General features: G+C 58.3%; 1 protein-coding gene across 1 annotated transcript; it reads right to left on the bottom strand.

Moving 5' to 3' along the window:
• Positions 1–488: 488 nt before the first annotated feature.
• Positions 489–16,545, bottom strand: SLC7A10 (solute carrier family 7 member 10). The gene is made up of 11 exons (XM_019654541.1): positions 16,249–16,545; positions 6,602–6,806; positions 4,340–4,491; positions 3,973–4,098; positions 3,750–3,903; positions 2,890–3,013; positions 2,701–2,804; positions 2,247–2,343; positions 1,875–2,024; positions 1,087–1,264; positions 489–855 (listed from the first exon to the last, which is right to left on the bottom strand). The coding sequence occupies exons 1-11, from the start codon at positions 16,529–16,531 to the stop codon at positions 725–727; spliced, it is 1,704 nt and encodes a 567-aa protein (XP_019510086.1). The 5' UTR covers positions 16,532–16,545; the 3' UTR covers positions 489–724.
• Between the last annotated feature and the right edge of the window lie 1,056 nt (positions 16,546–17,601).

The following is a 17,601-nucleotide window of genomic DNA, read 5'->3' as shown; positions in this document are numbered from 1 at the left end:
TGTAGGCACAGGGTAGAGGAAGGCTGTGGGTCTCTTGCAGGCCATGAGGCCCTGGGAGATGCTGCTGGATGCTTTCTCCAGAGACAGAGGCACAAACTGACAGTGGCCAAGTCCATCCCATCCTGCCTCAGGGCCTCAGTTTCCTCACCTAAACTAGGGTGAGGCTGTGGGCTCTGAAGTCCTGACATTCCATGGAAGAAAGGCAGTTCTGGAGGGACTCCCTGGACTCTCCCAGGGGGCTGAGCCTCGGGCGGGCATTGCTGAGCCTGGGGAGGGGCACACCAGCTGCTTCCCAATACTCCATGTCCCTTTGGGGCAGGGGTGGCTCCGGATCAGATGTGCCAGCCCCAGAGAGGGGCGTACTTGGCTCAAGTGGCAGAGCCCCCAGGGACAAAGGCCTCCTCCAGAGGCTGCTAGGCACCGCCCACCGGCTCCACACGTGCCCCTGAGTTATGCCCACCTGGGACTCACCTGAGACAAGCGCACCACCAGCCCTGTTTTATTCATAGATCTTTTCAGGAAAAGCTAGCAGGGCAGTGCTGGCAGGGAACCCAGTCCACATCTGAGGGCTTCTTTATCACAGGCCTCTAAGAGTGGGATCTCTTTTTTTTTCCCCCCCAGGAACAAAAGAAACAAATTTTTTTTTTTTTTTTTTTTTTTGTAAAACACCTCCTCAATAAACAACATGTAAACAGAAATAGCTGCTTCAGGCTCCACAAATGTCTCATTGTGTCTTCAAGGGCTTATCTGTGGCGGGCAGTGGGGAGGGCTGGCAGGGGCCATTTTCCTCCTCCTCAGGGGCACCCTGGGGGTAGACCACGAAACACAGCTCCTGGCCCCAGCGTGTCATTGACTCTGAAGAGAGACAGACAGACAGACAGATGGACTTTGGGGTCTGACTCCGTGGGACAGGGGCCCTCAGCTGCTCGCTCTGAGGTGGGTCCCAGACACTTGGGCCACATCGTGGGGAGACATTTGGCGGTGTGATTGGGCCCTGTGCTGCTGCTGGGAGACCCTGCTCTAGGGTGAGCCCCCAAGACGGTCCCATTGTTAGCCCCGGCACCTGGGGGCGGCTGCCCGGCTCACCAGTGAGTCTGTGCACACACTTTGGTTTGCTTCTCCAAAAAACCCCCAGGAAGAAGATGGGCACCCCGGTGAGGATGATGATGACACCGACCCCACACACCATGGGCTCGGAGATGAAGCTGAAGACCAGCAGGAACGCCCAGAAGACCAAGTACGCGGCAGGAACGAGAAGGCTCACCTGGGGAGAGGGAGAGGAGCACCAATGGGGAGCAAGACCTCTGGCTCTCCTGCTCAATCGCTCTGGGGGGGGGCCCTGGCGCTTTCCACCCTTTCCTGGGAGCTGAGGCCTGAGGGCTCCCCGTCTGGCAGCAGCCCAATGTGCTAGAACCCCATTCATGGATGGCCAGTTGGCCAAACCGTTGAGACTTTGTCTAAGTGTCAGTGGCTCTGAGCTCCACAGAGACTGTATTTGGACTTGCGGCTTGCATTTGGCTGAAGGTCAATTATTTTTTGGCGTGTCCCATTTCAGGCAATGAACACTTCTCCAGCTCAAGGATTTATATGCAAACGGGCGGACTTTTCTTTTAGCTTGGATTAGGATACTCTGCTTTTGTGTGGGCTCGTGGAATCCGGCACCACCGTGAGCAAGTGTCTCGACCTCATCTTCCTGTCTGTAAACTGGGAGCATTCAAAGCAACCAACCCATGGGGTTGTTAGGAGGAGTACCGAATAGGCCAGGGCTTAGCACGTGGCAAAAGCTGGGATCCCCATCGCCATCATCACCTGCCCCTGGTGCCCAAATGGGTGAGACTGTGACAGCTTCTGGCACGTCCTCCCCCAGACCTCACCTTGATGGGCCTGTGGAGCGCCGGCCGCCTCCAGCGCAGCACAAGCAGGCCCAGGATGGTGACGCCGTAGCAGAGGTAGTTGATGAAGGACACGTAGTTGATGAGCGTGTACGTGTCTCCCACAAGCATGATGACCGCCGTGGCCCCGCACTGGGAGAGGACCGGGATGAGGGCTGGCCTTCCACCTGCCTCCTGTCAGCCCTGCAGGCTGCAGTCCAGGGCCTGCCGGCTCAGGCCAGGCGGTTGGCAAGTCCTGGCCCTCCCCACTCCCACTGTGGGTTGCCCATTAGGGCCAGGGTTCATCCCCGCCATTACCTACATTGCCGGGTGGCTCAGGCTCCCCGCCCTGCCAGCCTGGGTCCCCCAACTTACGCAGACGAGGAGGGCAGGGATAGGGGTGCAGTGTCTGACGTGGATCATGGCCAGCAGGCTGGGCAGGTGCCCTTCTCGGGCTCCAGAGAAGCACAACCTGCATGTTGGGGACAGAGATGGGTGGGGGCCGTGAGCCCAGGCTTGGGCGGCCCCACCTGCCAGATCCCAGACCGCAGCTCTAGGCCTGATGTCCCTCTTGAATGGTTGCCTCTGACCCCCCGCTCCAGGCCCCAACAACCCCACTGGAGAAGCATCCCTCTCATCTAGCCTGTCTCCCTTTTGCTTTCTGTTCCTCAGAGCTGGGATCAGACATCTGTTGCTGGGGAGTTCATTGTCCCAGCTTCAGGCAGGCCCCACCTGGCAGGATTTCTCTTCCTCTGGCCTTCTGCACTGTTTGCGTGCCAGGGCACCTGCCTTGCCTCACCTGGACCGCCCTCTTTCCCAGTCCAGTCACCTGGAGGAGGTGAACAGGTAGCCATTGATCCCTCCGAAAGTGGAAAGTGCCACGGAGACAGGCATGACCCAAGAAAAGTAGCCCAGCAACTTCTCTCCGAAGGTCTGAGTGGGCACAGAAAGAGAGGCAGTGCGTGAGGCAGGGTGGAGGCCAGGCAGGGCACCAGGGACCCAGTGGGGCCCCACTCACCACGGCCACCGCGTTAGAGGCCAGCAGCTCCTGGGGGGACATGGCAGTGAAGTAGGCGACGTTGGTGAAGGTGTACACAAAAGTCACCAGCGGGATGGAGATGAAGATGGCGCGAGGTAGGTTCCTAGGGGCGGTGGTAGAGTGCGTCAGTGTCAGGCCTCCAGGGGCTGGAAGGCAGCGTCTTGGCATGAGAAGGGGAGCAGGGGACCCAGCAACAGGAGCTTTGCGTCTCCATCTCCTGTATCTGCTGGGGGCCTTGGGGCAAGGAAAGGGGCAGCACTGCTGTCTGTCTCCCCACACAACCTCACCCCGGGCACAGGCTAGCAGGAGGAAAGGCAGATGGGGGAGGGGTCACATTGTACCCTGAGGGGTGAGTCTAATGTCTGCACATAAAGAAAAAACTGCATACAGCCAAAATAAGCCTTGAAAATCCCAAAAGTGCCCTGGGAGCCCAGTCCATAGATCTAGGGTGCCCCTGGGACATCTCATCAGCCTCAGCCCCAGCTGCAATTGCTTACTGTCGGGGTCCCTGGCTAAGCATCAGATGGAGCCATTGGCTTCATTTGCAGGGACCATGTTGTGTGCACATGTGTAATTTTGGGCCAAATGCAAAGAGCTGGTTCCATTTACAGCGGGACAGTGAAAGTCAGTGTCTCTGAGGCCCAGCAAGGGGCTGTGACTTGCCCGTAGCCGTATAGGACAAGGCCAGTCTTCAACACAAGCATCCTGGCTGTCTTTCTAGAGCCATTCCTGTGGGGCAGTGGCATGGTCAGGTGGATGAAGGGACCAAAGCACGGGTGACAGTGGGTCTGTGCAGGGGGGGGGCTGCCTTCCCAGGGCCCAGCCTGTGCCCCACTCACTTTCGAGGGTCAACCAGCTCCTCAGTGACATAGTTGAGGAAGTTCCAGCCGCTGAAGGCAAAGGAGCCCTGGAGGAAGGCCAGGGCCAGGTGGCCCACGGAGGGCGTCATCCAGAAGTCGAAGGCGTTGCTGGGCCGCAGCTCCTCAAAGTGTCCTGGGGACCCAGAGGTCAAGGGTCAGTGTTGCCTCCCCAGCCCTGGGCACTGCCCCACCCTGGCCCTACCTTGGAAGATCTGGACAAAGCCCATGCCAATGATGAGCGACAGGGCCAGCAGCTTCCCGCCGGTGAAGATGTCCTGTATGCGCGTGGCCCAGCGCACGCTGGAGCTGTTCACCCACGTCAGGAGCACTGGGGAGGACAAGGGGGCAGGTGGGTGGGTGCCTGAGGCCACACCCCTCATGGCGGGCCACAGCCGAGTCCAGCCTGAGCAGCAGGAGGACGGCATCCCCTGCAGCAGCAGCCAGACTGCAAGAAACTCCATCCTGAGGCCGACCTCTCGGTTACCGGAGCTCGCAGTAAGTTTGTTCCTCAGCCCTCCCACACAGGGCCGGGAGCAGAGACCCAGCCTGGCCCCACGGCGGGCACTTACTCAGGCAGGCCATGGAGAGCACCCGGGAAGCCGCAGCCGGGGGGATGCAGTTGGGGAACACGGGCTGCAATACGTAGTTGGAGAAGGTCATGGAGATGACGGCCAGGCTGGTGGGGTACATGATGAGGACGGCACTCCAGAGCAGCAGGAAGCTGGAACGAGTGAGGGCTCGAGTGGCGCAGGCATCCCACCGCTCTCCCGGCCAAGATGTGTGCAATGGGGCTGCGCCCTGGGCCCCGGAACCCAAAGGCTGCTGCCAGTGCCAGAGGCTGGCTTTGGTCCAGGGAGGCAGGGCCGACCTTGTGGAGGCCTCGGCTGTATTACAGGTTTCAACAGAGACGGTGTTCAGCACAGCTAAACAGTGAAACGTGCTGCCCTTGGGCAGGTGTCGAGAAGGACTGGGGAACCAACTACCTTTCTAATGGCTACCCAGCCTCCGGGCACTGGCTGTTTCCTGCACTGGGTGGGCTGTCCTGGGACCCACAGTCACAGTTCCAGCTGCAGCTCTCAGCAGAGCCCTGTGGCTGCAGATGGCTGAGTGAACTGTGATTTCCCGAAGGCCTGGACCTTGCAAAAAGCCCTGGCTGGGGCTGGGGAGTAATTTATGTCTCTGCAGCCCGAATCTCACCTCGTCAGGGTGCCCACATATGAGTAGGAGTAGAGGCTCTGCTCAAGGCTGTGAGGCTTGACCTGTTCCCGGAGGCTCTGCCTGCACCCAGGGGAGGGCTATCCGTGGCAGTGGTCCCATTCCCCAGTCCAGCCCTTCATCCAGGGACACTATTGACCTCTGGGGCACCAAGCTTGGTGGCTTCCTTCTGGTCCTGACCTTTGTCCTGTAGCCCTATTTCTTACCCTTTGCTTTGCACCCCCAACCCCTTGGCTTCTGGGGCATCCTATCTCCGTGGCCCCCCTTCCATGCTAGGTGCTCCCCTCTGCCCACCCTTGATGCTGGGTGCCTCCTGGGGGTCTTGGGCCCTCCTCTCCCTCCCACCTTCTCGACTATTCCCTACAGCTGCACAGCATGATTCTTCTGCTTTCTCAGGTCCCAGGCCCCTTTGAGGACCCCACCCCTAGAGGAGAGCACCCATGCACACACCCACAGTGTGCGCGCCATCCATGGCCGCCCCATTAAAGGCCCCTGATCCAAACTTTGTATCCTTCAACCTAGACTTTTCCTCTGAGCTACAGAACCCCCACCCAAGACCGGATGGAATATCTCCCCGGATGTGCCATAGGCCCCACCAATGTGGCAAGTCCCACCCCAAAAACCTCCCCCTCCCCATCCCAGGAACTGGCATTTATGGAGCCTCTCCAGTGGGAATGCAGGTGTCACTCCAGCTGCCCCCACCTCTCCTTCATGCCACACTGGCTACCATATCCTCCCGATTCCGGCTCCTAAATGACTCTGGAGTCTTCCTGTACGTTTGTCGAGGCCCTCATCAAGGCTCAGATGGAGACTACCATAGCTTTGATCCTTCTCCACCCCTAGGCTGTCCCATCCCCTCCAAGCCCCGTGGCCTACCATGGATCCGACCAGCTGGCCCAGGCCATCAGTGCTCTGCTGAGGAAACGCCACCCTTCCTCCAAGCCCTGGCACAAATGTAATTTTTCTGGGGAGCCTTCTCTAGGTGTTTGGCACCCCGTTCTCTTGGTTGAAGGGCCACTGCCTGTTACACACACCCTCAAAGCTGGGCTCCTCTAGCTGGTCTTAATCATGTTTGAGGGATGGTTTCCCTTCTCTACTGTGAGCCACGGGAGGACAGGGTTGCATCTTTTTAATCATAAGATCCCCGGCCCTCGGCACACAGTAGGTGCTCAGCTAATGTTTGCTGATGAATAAAGGAATGCTGGGGAGCTATTTAAAGAGGAGCTCTTGCAGGGCATTGATAGGAATATTATACCCTCACCACCCCTGCATATAGGCTTGCTAAAGTCAAGGCCATCCTTGTCAGGATGCTAGCGTTATCTAGACGTTTCCGATAGGAAGGGCCTCCCCACCCAGAAGTGTGGGAGTGGGGTTTAGAGGCAGCTCGGTTTAAAAGGAAACACAGAGCGGTCAAGGGGGCCAGCTGGAATGTTCAGCTGGATTGGGGTGGGCAATGGAAAGTGGCCCAACACCCCCACTCCCTCCCTTCCATCCACCCCCATGACCTCCCTGTGATGTGAGAAGCAGAAGAGGAAACCTAGGACCAGGCCCAGCTGGCCATCCATTCCAGAGGGGTTGCCCACCCCCCACCCAAGCCACTGGTGCCCCACACTCACCCAGCTAGGCCCCCGAAGATCTCAGTGACATAGGCATAGTCTCCGCCAGACTTGGGGATGGTGACTCCCAGCTCCGCATAGCAGAGGGAGCCCAGGGCAGTGACGCCCCCGCCCAGCACCCAGACAAAGAGGGCCAGACCCACAGAGCCCGAGTGCTCCAGGACCCCCTTGGGGGAGATGAAGATGCCAGAGCCGATGATGTTCCCTGCAGGAGGAGATGGGGAGGCATCAGATTTCTCCTTGGGGCTCTGGATGCTGCAGTGAGGAAGGGAGTCCAACCTGCTCCCTGGAGGAGGAGGGCGAAGGCAGGCCAGGAGGCAAGTGGGTGCCACTGGATCCCTGAAGCCCTGCAAGTCCCACTCTGGGCTCATTATCTCCCCTCCCCAGTCCCTGGCGTGGCGAGTGGCACCTTGTCCATTTAGCCAGTCTCCCCTGCCAGAGATGGGTCCTGTTTTGAGTTCCTCTGCCCCACACCCTCCCCGCTCACACACACACACACTTACTCTCACGAGACGGAACAAACACAGGAGAGGGGCCTCAGCCACATGAGTGATGGTACATTGGTGGCCACTCCTGTGCATCCCCACAGGGTCCACACTCAGTCCCTTTCCCCTGGCTGAGGCCTCCAGGCTTCTCAGCCTCCAACCACCTGTCCTCCTTCCAACGTGCTGGCCAGAGCTGGCCTCCTAAAGCAAGAGCTTGACCAGGACGCTCTCCTGCCACTTTCCTATTGGCCAACGTCCAAATTCATGGAGTGGCTGAGGGAATAGGACCTCCTCCATGAAGTCCTCCAGGACCACGCTGGTCTCGGTTCCTCCTCCCATTTCATAGCTCTGTGGTTCCCCACACTCTGCCTTATATTTTATTTCTTTATCTTCCATCTCCCCTTTCCCTCTCAGGCAGCCCCTCTGCCTGCTTCCTGGGCTCCTCCCTGACCTACAACCCACGCTGTGGACACAGATTCTGAAGAGACCTTGTTTCCTGGCACTGTGAAAATGTTTCGGGTCTTGGCCAAGCGACAGTGGAGTGAGGGAGACGAACTGGTGCGATTTCAGGGCTGAGGGTTGGTCAGCAGCCATCATGCAAGGAATGGAGTAGCAACGGCAGGCTGGCAGAGACTCTTGGCCCAGCCTGGGGTCTGGACACGGACTGCCTCTCTCCTTGGGACAGCCCACTGCTTGCAGACACTGCTCTAATTCCAGGACCACAATGGGAAACCTTGGCTGGGGCTCAGGAGACTTGGGGACCTCTCCGTGTTCAGGCCACCTCTCGGGTCCTACCTGTACAATGGGGTTACTGTGAGGATTCAGCAAGGTACCGCAAGGGAAGCCCTCAGCTTGTTCACTGCTGTATCCAGATGTACTTTGCATCTTCATGTGTGTGATTCTCTGTGTACTGTCTGCACCCTCACCTGCTTTCGCTCACCTCGGTCCCTCCGCACATAGTAGGTGCTCAATACACATCTGTTGAGTAAACTAGTGGGAGCACAAATGGCCTAATTCCCAAAGCGGCACCAACGCCCTGATGTGAAGGACTGATTTCCTGATCTGTGAAGTGGGAGCAGCACTCTTCACTCGGCCCTGCTGGAAGGGGACTGTGAAGGGGAGCAGAGGGGCTGGCTGGCTTCCTAGGCTTGGATGCAAGTGCAATCTGCCATCGTCATAGAAGGCCTGCCCTGCCCTTGGGGCTGATTCTGAGTCTTGGGCATTGGGGGTGGGGGGGCAGTGCTCCCTGGACTCAGTGTCTGGGAGTGGAACAGTGGGAAATACTCAGAAAGCCAAGCCATGGTCTGCAAAGCAGGTTCCCGGGATGAGCAAAACTTTGAGCGCCCACTTAGCCCTGAGCTCCCTGCCAGGTAGGGCAACGAGGGGGCAGTGTTCTGGGTTACCTAGGTCTCATCATCTGTGCAAACGAATCAGGTCACGTCACTGGTGACTTCCACTAGGGCCTGCCCAAGAGGACGTAGTCCCAGAAGCCACAGGCCACACGAATAAAAAAGTGACGCTGCTGGGACCTAGGGCTCAGCCCCTCAACAAGATCACCCCCACCTGCCAGGTCCCCGGTGAGGAGTACACATCCATCAGGACGTATCCTGCCTGCTCCACCTGCCAGGCCCACAGGCGGGTCTGGGTGAGGACACAGCTGTGGCCGCCAATCTGCATTCATTCCTTGTCCACGGTGCTCCCCTCCACCCCCACCGTCGGCCGACACAGATTTCCAGTCTGGACAGCCACGACGCCCCACTTGGTTTTCCAGTCACATCCCAGGAGCCCTAAATACATCCAGATAAGGATGAAAGAATTCCTGTCCCCCAGCCCCCAGAAGTAAGCTGTACCCTCAGCCTGCTTCCAGGGGGAGAGGGGTCGCCTCCCTCACCTACAGGGGCCCAGGGGCCTGGGTGGGCTGTTGGGTTTCTAAAGGGCCTTTGAGTTCACTCTACCCGGCAGCAGAGCCTCTGTTCTCAGGACCTGGTGGAGTGGGATTTGCCAAAAACCAGTGAGGTTGGAAGCCAGCGGGGGCTGGGTGGCTTTGAAAGGAGCTGGGTGCATGTGGGCTGGGGGTATCCAGGGCCCCAAGCCACCCACCCTGTGGGGACCCCACCACGCTACACAATTCAGTCTGGCAGGGCCTCATGGGCATAGCTATCAGGGAAGCCATACCTGGTACCTTGTCCTACAATGCTGGGGCCTGAACGGATCATATCACTAGCCTGTGCCCCTTTGCTGGGATCTGAGGAATAGGCTGGGGTGGGCTGGATCACTATTGTTTTGGACACATGGCTTCAGGCTACAGAGCAGGGCTCTGGCTCAAAGGAACACGTGTGCCAGCTAGTGTCTCTGAGGTCCTTGGGGGCTTCTCTTTCTGGGCCTGGGCAACTGCAGGTTTGTGTTAGAAGGTGGCAGAAAACCCCACTTGAGGTCTACTGGCTGCTCTGAGCATGGCAACAGGAGTTGTAGTATTGGGTGAGTGGCAGAGGGCGAGGAGGAAGACGGAAGACGCTGAGACTGGGGCGGGGGCCTCCAGCACTTGGATGATTACAGGCACTGTAGGGGAAGAGACCCCGGAACTGTAAGGGGGTGCTACAGGGGTGCCTTCCCAGCCCTCTTGGTGCTGGTGGGCTCAGGCCTCCCTTCTCCTTCCTCATGTTCAGGCCCAGTGGAATCAGCTCAGCCTGATTCAAGGCACAGCAGTGGACAAGCCCAGCCCTTGGGAGATCCTGCTCTGGAGGAAGAGGACGAGGGACAGGGGTCAGGGAACAGGGGATGCGCTGGGAGATGGTGCCGAGTGCCTGCTCAGGTGTCTGACCGACGGCAGGCTGCAGAAATTGGGGTTCCGAGGCCTCCGCATTCTCATCCACCCAACCGGACAAGATGCTCTGTGATGCTGACAGGTCCACGGTGGTGCCGGAGCTCGCGGGCAGGTGGGCAAGGAGGTGAGTGCCCCAACCAGGAGGCCCCCTTCCACTCTCCTCTCACCCCTCTTCCCTCGGCCTTTGCTGGGTGTTTTTTTTTATCACATTAAGATGTTTGGCCTGATGGGGCTTACCCGGCTCTGCGGAGGAACGAAGAAAGGGCCATTGTTCCCAGGCTGCTGCGGTGCACGCTGACCTATTTTTTTGGAGGCAGCGGCCGACCATGGAGGTCACAGGGGTGGACCGTGGAGGTCGTGGTGGTGGCAAGAGCCACTGCCCTTGGTGTGCGTGTGAGGGATGCACAGTCTGACTTGGGGAGGGGACAGGGAGGTCCTGTCAGGCCAGGCCGCCGGCACCATCTTTCAGCCCAAGAAGCACTTTCGCGAGTCACCTAGCTGTGTGGCCTCAGGCCTGTGCTGCCCTTTTGGGCCTCAGTTTCCCCATCTGCCAGGTAGGGCCCTTGGGTTAGGGGGCAGCAGAGGGCTGGTTCAACCTTGTCTTTGGCAGAAACCCTGCTGGGCAGGGTGGACGTGTCCTGCACATCTGCATAGGACCCAAGGAAACAGTCTGTTCAGGGATCCCTGTCCCCCACTGTAGGTGTTTCCCCACCTCACCAGCCTCCCAGAAGCAACACCACCCCCAGAAAGCCCTCCCTGACTTCCCATCTTGGCTTCTATAACGTGGACCCTCCCCCCTGCCATGGTATCTGGAGGACGGCCAGGAAGTGATTCCTTTATTTGCCATCCTGGGTGGATTGTGTATTTCCAGAGGGCAGGGTCTGTGCCCTGGCCTGCTGAGATAAAAGGCCAAAGCCCCCCCCAAAGGACAGGGAACCCACAGGACTAGGTCATCTTAACACCGGCCTTGCCTATCCTTGACCCTTTCAGCAAGCACGGTCGCACTGCCCTGCTGGGCCTGATCAGGGCCCGGCTACAGGCCAGGACTTCTTCCTCGGCTCTGGGTAATGAGTCCCAGCATCTCTCCATCAGGACATGATCCATGAGGCCTACAGCCTCCAAATTCTCTGGAATATACAGGAGCTCCAACGAGATCTAAGTTCTCCATTAGTAGGTCCCAACGCCCCTAGGCCACACTTACTAGCTGAGAACTCCCAGATCTGGGTTCACATGCCAGATCCCTCATGGTGGGGGCTGTGGACATGGTATTTCACCTCTCTGAGCCTTCTTATCTGTAAAACGGGGAGATGAGGCAGTGATGCAGGCGTACTCTCACCGCTCCTGGCACATGGGAGGCTCCAGGAAGTGCCTGCGGATTTCACTATTGTCATCTACCTTGGAGACACCCCAGCCCACCCTATCTGGCCTTTGGAGACATGATCTCCATGGGACCTCAAAACCCTGGAGAAGCAGCCAGGTCCCTGCTTTGGTGGCCCTGCTGTCACCGTGGGTGAAGCCTGTGCTTCCAAGCACATGAGTGTCCTTACGGTGAGCATGTGTTAGGCACCCTTTCTTAGGGGGTGGGGGTAGGAGCGGTGTGTGTGTGTGTGTGTGTGTGTGTGTGTGTGTGTGTGTGTGTGAGACAAAGAAGGTCTTGGCAGAACTCCCTGGAGGTGAGTGGACATGTTTCCAGGACATGCCTGGAATTGCCAATTGGCTAGAGTGCACATCCAGCCTAACCCACTTTCCTTTCGAGAGAAAGATGAACAGAAGTGTGGAGGCTTGCCTGGCAAGCCTCGCCTGTGCCCCGTTTCTAGGCTGAGTCTCGCCAGGTCCCCAGTGAGCTCCATGTTGCTGCATCCAGCAGCCAAGCCCCAGGCCACATCGCACCTGCCTCACCATCAGCATCTGGCTGGTGGACCCCTTCCTCCCACGCAGCCTCCTGGCCCTTCTCCCACCTCCCTGACTGCTCCTTCTCGGACTCCTCTGCTGGTCCCTTCTCATCTCTCCTGACTTCTAGACAGCAGAGGCTCAGTCCTGGGGCCGCTTCCCTTTTCTTTCTATACTCACTCCCTTGGAGACCTCATCCAGTACTCCAGCTTCTGCTGGCAATTCCAAAATGTATATCGCTAGCACGGACCTCTCTGCTAAGCTAAACCTGTATAGCCAACCGATTACTCAACAAAATAGGCATCTCACATTTCACATGTTCAAAAGGGGATTCCTGACTTTCACCTTCCTTTCCCGTGGACCTGCTCCCCTCACAGTCTTCCCCGATCAATAAATGGCAATCCATGCTCCCAGCGGCTCAGGCCCAAACCTGGTGTCACTGTTGCCTCCTCTCTTTCTCGCACACCTGGTGTCCTCACAAATCCTTCATCATCACAAATCTTTGGCTCTACTGTCCAAACACAGGCAGAATTGAGCTTCCTCTTAGCACCTCCACTGCTGCCAGACCACTCTAAGTCACTGTCATCTCTTACCCAGGGGTTTCCTGCTTCTGTCTCTGCTGCCCACAGCCTCTGTTCCCTAGTGAGCCTTATCCCACCCCATCCCACCCTACACAATCCCTCTTCTGCTCAAAGCCCTCCCAGAGCTCCCATCACACAAAGAGAACAAGGCCAAGTCTTTCCCGGGACTGGCAAGGCCCACACAGGCTGGACCCCCTCCTACTCCTGACTCATCTGCTATTTACAGTCCCCCCTCCTGCCTTAATTTTCTCACCTCCGCACACTTATCATTCCCCTGCCAGCTGAACATTCAGCTTCTTTACCTTGTTTGCTCTTTGACTTCCATGCTGGAATGTCAGCTTCAGGGGGACAGGGATATCGTCTGTCTTATATATACCCTGTCGTGTCTCCAGCACCTAGAACAGTGCCCGAGACTGTTCGGTACCTAATTGTTGAATAGATGAATGAGTGTGTCCAGTGCTGGCGGGCCCTACCCTCGTAGCTGGAGCTGCCTCGGCTCCCCAAAGCATCCCAGAGCACACACACCAAAGGCATCTGACCCTGGGCAGGTCTCAGCCTCAGGCGCTCAGTTTCCTCTTCTGTAAACTGGGGCTGTGGTGAGGCACAGACAAGTTTCTGTGTGGTTTCGTGCCTCTTCGGGGTCCCGGTGAGGAGGGGCCAGAGTCCTGGAGCAGCCCGGCCACCTCCAGCCCTGAAGATCACAGAGAGGGGCCTGGCCAAGGCTGGATAAGCAGGATGCTCTAAGGAGATGAACTTCATGAAACAGACCCCTGAGTCCCTGAACATGCTTGAGCCTGATTCACAGACTGGCACGGGCTGGATACTTGAGTCAAAGGGAGAGGTAGAGAGCGAAGGACAGGACAGCCTGGTCAGCAGACCCAGGGGTGACTTCCACTCTGCTGGACCTGGGCATGTCCCTTCCTTGGGTGTGGATTGAGAGAGGGAGCTGGCTAAGGTACGTACAGCCCTGAGTGGCGGTGGCGGAGTCGGGGGACATTTTTGTCCATCTGTTCACCCCTCTAGAGTGAAGTGGGGAGCTCAGTAAACCCTGGTTGGCTGAGCTCCAAGCTCAGTCTCAACCTTCCCCCATGAAGAACTCTGAATCTGGCGCCAATGTTGCCCAGCACCATAGGGAGCAGTAGGAAGATAAACAATGATCGGGAAATGAACCCACATCAGGTCCCAAATCCTGAGCCCACCACCTGCAACAGTGTCATTTAACTTTCAGCCTCAGTTGCTACATCTGTAAAATGGGTATAAAAACTCCCATCTTGCAAGGTGGGCATGAGACTCAGGTAAGATAAAGGGAGACCATGTTTTCATAGTGGGATAAGAGGTGGTTTTCTGAGTACGTATTGGATGCAGCAATGTCTTGCACAGCTCTGCCCCAGCTGGCTCATTTTCCTCCAGGCTGGCCTGTTTCCCTCCAGTTGTACTTGCTGAGGCTGGAAGGTGCTGTCCTAAACACATTTTTGGTGGAGTCTTATTCCATCCCAAAGCCCTTCTGTTTCACTCCATTTCTGAAAGCCCCACTCCTCAGCCTGGGACAGGGCAGGGGGTACAAGGAAAGAGGATTATAGGGTCTTCCGGGAGGGTCTATCTGGAAGTTTTGGAGATAAGTTTAGTAGCTGATAACAAATAAGAAAAAGTATGGAGTAGGATGTAAAATTCTCAGGACTTTTAAAGCTAAAATACGACACTGTGCATACATTTTTTACTTCGTCCAGGTTTCCCAGGGCAGGAAGGTGGGGTAAGATGTAGCAGGTAAGCCCCCTAGAACAGTGAACGGGGAGTTTGGGGGCCTTCAGGGCATCAGGTGGCGGGGCAGTGCAGACCCTGACTCAGTCCACATTTGCCTCCTCCCTCATCTCCTGTCACCTTTTGGTCCAGGTTGATGCTCCCCTGGTCTGTCTCTTGTCCAGTCCAGTTTCTTGTCTGCTGTTACCCCTCAAAGCTCCCCAAGCAGGGTTTTTGGACAACCACTGAGTGTTCTGGGCTGGGGTCAGGTCATCTGGGTTCTGTCTTTGAATCTGCTACCCTTGGCCAAGTCACCCCTTACCCCAGCTCCACTGTCAAGGTCTGGAGGACAAGGGGGCAATGGACCTGGGGTAGCAAGATGGGACTAAAGGTGAGGGAGCAGTAAGGGCAGAGCTGGGTTGCACGGGGACATCCTCACAGGGTCTGTCAGGAGAAGAGCATGATGGTGGAGCGAGCCTCCTCCACCCCTCCCCCCGACCACCACCACCAGGCTCCTCATTTGCAGAGAGAGAGGAGCTAGTAGCAGCCTCTGCCTGACCTGAGGGGGATGGATGTGGGGAGGAGGCAGAGTAGGAATACAACTCACGGATGTTGGGCTTGCTGAGGTAGCCCAGCAAGAGCTGTGTCTCTCCCTGTACCTGCCTGGCACTGCAGCTGGCTCCAGACATGCCTCTTGACCCCAGCCTCTTGGCCCATCCATGATGTGTGGGTTTCCCCTTCCTGGGGGGCACAGCTCCTGGAGAGAGTGTGGACTGGGACAAAGTGCACACCAGTGCCCTGGCCAAATCCCTGGAAGCAGCCCTTCCTCCCAGCAGGAAGCACTCTGACCAGGTCAGGACCTGCTCCTGGAAGATACCATCCCAGGGGCAATGGGGAGGCAGGGGAGCTACCTGCACAGGGGTTGTGTTCTGGGGTAACTCTCCGTGTGAGTGCAGGGAAGAGCCAGGCCTCAGCCCTGCCCAGGAGCTCCCAGGGTGGGGGCAGAGGAAGAGGAGGGGAAGGCCCGGGTCTGCCCTCCTGAACCCCTAACTTTCTCCATCTCCATGGGCCTGTGGATTGCTGAGCAGTAGATATACCAGCGGCTCTCACTGGCTGAGGAGAAGACTGGGAAGGTGGTAGATTGAGAGTAGTTAAGACCCCTGTTATTCATCCCTCCAGCCCATGTCTCCTAGGACACAGGAGATGGAACAGGCCCCTTTCTCCCGTGAGGCTCTCTGAGGCTCCTGGTGTGGACATAGGTACAGGTCTGTGTTGGCCAGTTCCTGAGAAGTCAGATTCATGACTTAGAACAGAGAGAGAAAAATCCCACCACTGTTCTCACCGTCCTTCGAACCCTCTGCTTATCTAGAAGTTCCCATACGTGGGCAGGACACAGGCACCCATTCTCAGGTGGGGAAGCTGAGGCCAGAGAGCCAGAGGATGCGCATGCCTGTTGGGATCCTAGCCCAGGGGGTAGTTGGCTTTTCTGCAGGTTTGGTCTGCCCCACCCCAACACTGGCCTCCTCCAGTCACGGGGGGCGCTCTCCCCTCCCCCCGAGGGTTGTGACCAAACTCTGCAATAAATATACCCTGAACCCACATCCCCACTGAGCTGGCTCTTTCCGTCCACAGTCTCTCCTGCTTTCGAAGACTAAATCATCCACGCTGCATGGCACTTGGACCCTGCACACAGTGGGGACTCAGCTTAAGCCACAGCCCAGAACTTGGGGCCTTAGCTGGGGTCAGCCTGCCCAGTCCCCACATTCGCAAGGCTCCTGCACGCAAGGAAGGGCCATAGTCCCCTCCATTTCATGGATGAGAAAACTGAGGGTAACTGCCTTGCAGAAGCCCACAGCGGAGAAAAGGCAGGAGGATTCCAGCGGTGGATGGAACTCGCACCTCTCTCAGGCACAAAAATTGGCGGGCCTGGGGAGGTGGAAACCAGAGCCCTGTGGCAGCTGTGTGAGGAGAGACACCCGCAGGTGCTCTGGGCCTCCCCTCACCTTTGGTCCCATCGTCACAGACCAGTAGGAGCACCAGGAGAGGGGTGCCCCTTGTTCCAAGGGGCTGTGCGCCCCAAGCCTTCGGCCATGCAGTCCCAGGCACCCACCCGCCTGGGGCCCCGCTCACCGATGATGATGGTGCAGGCGCTCACCAGCCCGATCTCCTTCTTGAGCGCCACCCGCTCCGAGGCACCAGGGCCGGGGCCCGGGCCGGGGGAAGGCGAAGGCGCAGGGCCGGGGTGCCCGCGCCCGCTCGGCTGCTGCGTGTGGCCGGCCATGTCGCTGTCCCGTCGCGTCCCCGCTCCCTGCACTGCCAGGTCTGTCCCACCGGCCGCCAGTCCGTCGGTCCGTCCGTCTGTCCGTGTGCGCGCCGCCCTCGCAGCCGGGACAGCGCTCACAAACGGGCGCATGCGCTGGCGTGAGGCCCGGGCCGTGGGCCCCAAAAGGCTGGGGCCAGGGAGGGGCGGAAGGAGGGCTGGCAGGCAGCCCCTTCCCCCACCTTCCTTAAAGGGAACTCCCCCTGCGCCCCTCCCCAGTCCTGGCCTGGGAGGGAAGGAGAGGACTTGGGGCAGACGTAGGAAGAACTTCCCAGTTGAGCGAAAGAAGGACCTTCCCACTGCCTGAGTTACAGTCACTCATGGGGTGGTGGTGGGGCCGCAGAGCTCAAAGGCAGGACGGTCTCTGCCCTCAAGGAAACTGAGAAAGCTCGCAAAATAAGAGCTGTCAGTGTGTAGAGGCCCACCGTGAGCCAGTGGTCTCATCTTAAATCCTGGCAGGGGCCCCAAGCGCGTGTGTGCGGGGAAAGGGGTGGAGGTTGGGACCATTCTACAGGTGTAAGCTGAGGCTCAGAGATTCGTGAGCAAGTGGGCGGGGCCCAGGCACAAACCCTTTCTGATGCCTCCTTGGCTTCCAGACGGTGATGGCGGGTGCGAGGTACATACAGCCTTAAGAGGGTTTGGGGCCGTTTCCAGGATCCCCTCTCAGGGGTCAGGAGACCTCAAGCATCCACCATCAAAAGTCTGGGGCGACAGGGTCAGGTGAAGGTTCTGGAGACCCCAACTCTCACCCAGAGGGGACCCATTGCCTATTGGGAGGCCTGGAAGGAGTTCTGCCCAACCACCCCACCCTTCCCGCCGAGCCCCCGGGCCGGGCTCTGGGCTGCGCCTGGCAAGTTCCATCTGCAGACGCTTGGCTGTACGTCAGAGTCCGGGCTCCGTGGACTAGAACTCGGGTCTTTGTCGAAGGCCCCACGCAGTCCAGCCCCGCTCAAGGAGACTAGGCCACCTCAACTGCACGGGAGACACGGAGAGGGGGGCTGTGGCCCCTGAGGTCGCAGGAGGAGATCGAATGTGCAGGGTCGGAGGGAGGTTGCCTCCTCCCGGAAGCCGTCGGAACTGTGCAGCCCCGGCCTGCAGAGCAGACACAAGGCGGGCCGCGTCGGGGGCCACCGGGGCTGCGGGCGGGGTGAGCCTGGCACTGT

The sequence above is a fragment of the Hipposideros armiger genome, unplaced genomic scaffold, assembly GCF_001890085.2.
Source record: "Hipposideros armiger isolate ML-2016 unplaced genomic scaffold, ASM189008v1 scaffold_224, whole genome shotgun sequence".
In the NCBI taxonomy this organism is placed as follows: domain Eukaryota; kingdom Metazoa; phylum Chordata; class Mammalia; order Chiroptera; family Hipposideridae; genus Hipposideros; species Hipposideros armiger.
The sequence above is the reverse complement of the archived record's forward strand: the minus strand, read 5'-3'. Positions and strand labels throughout refer to the sequence as shown.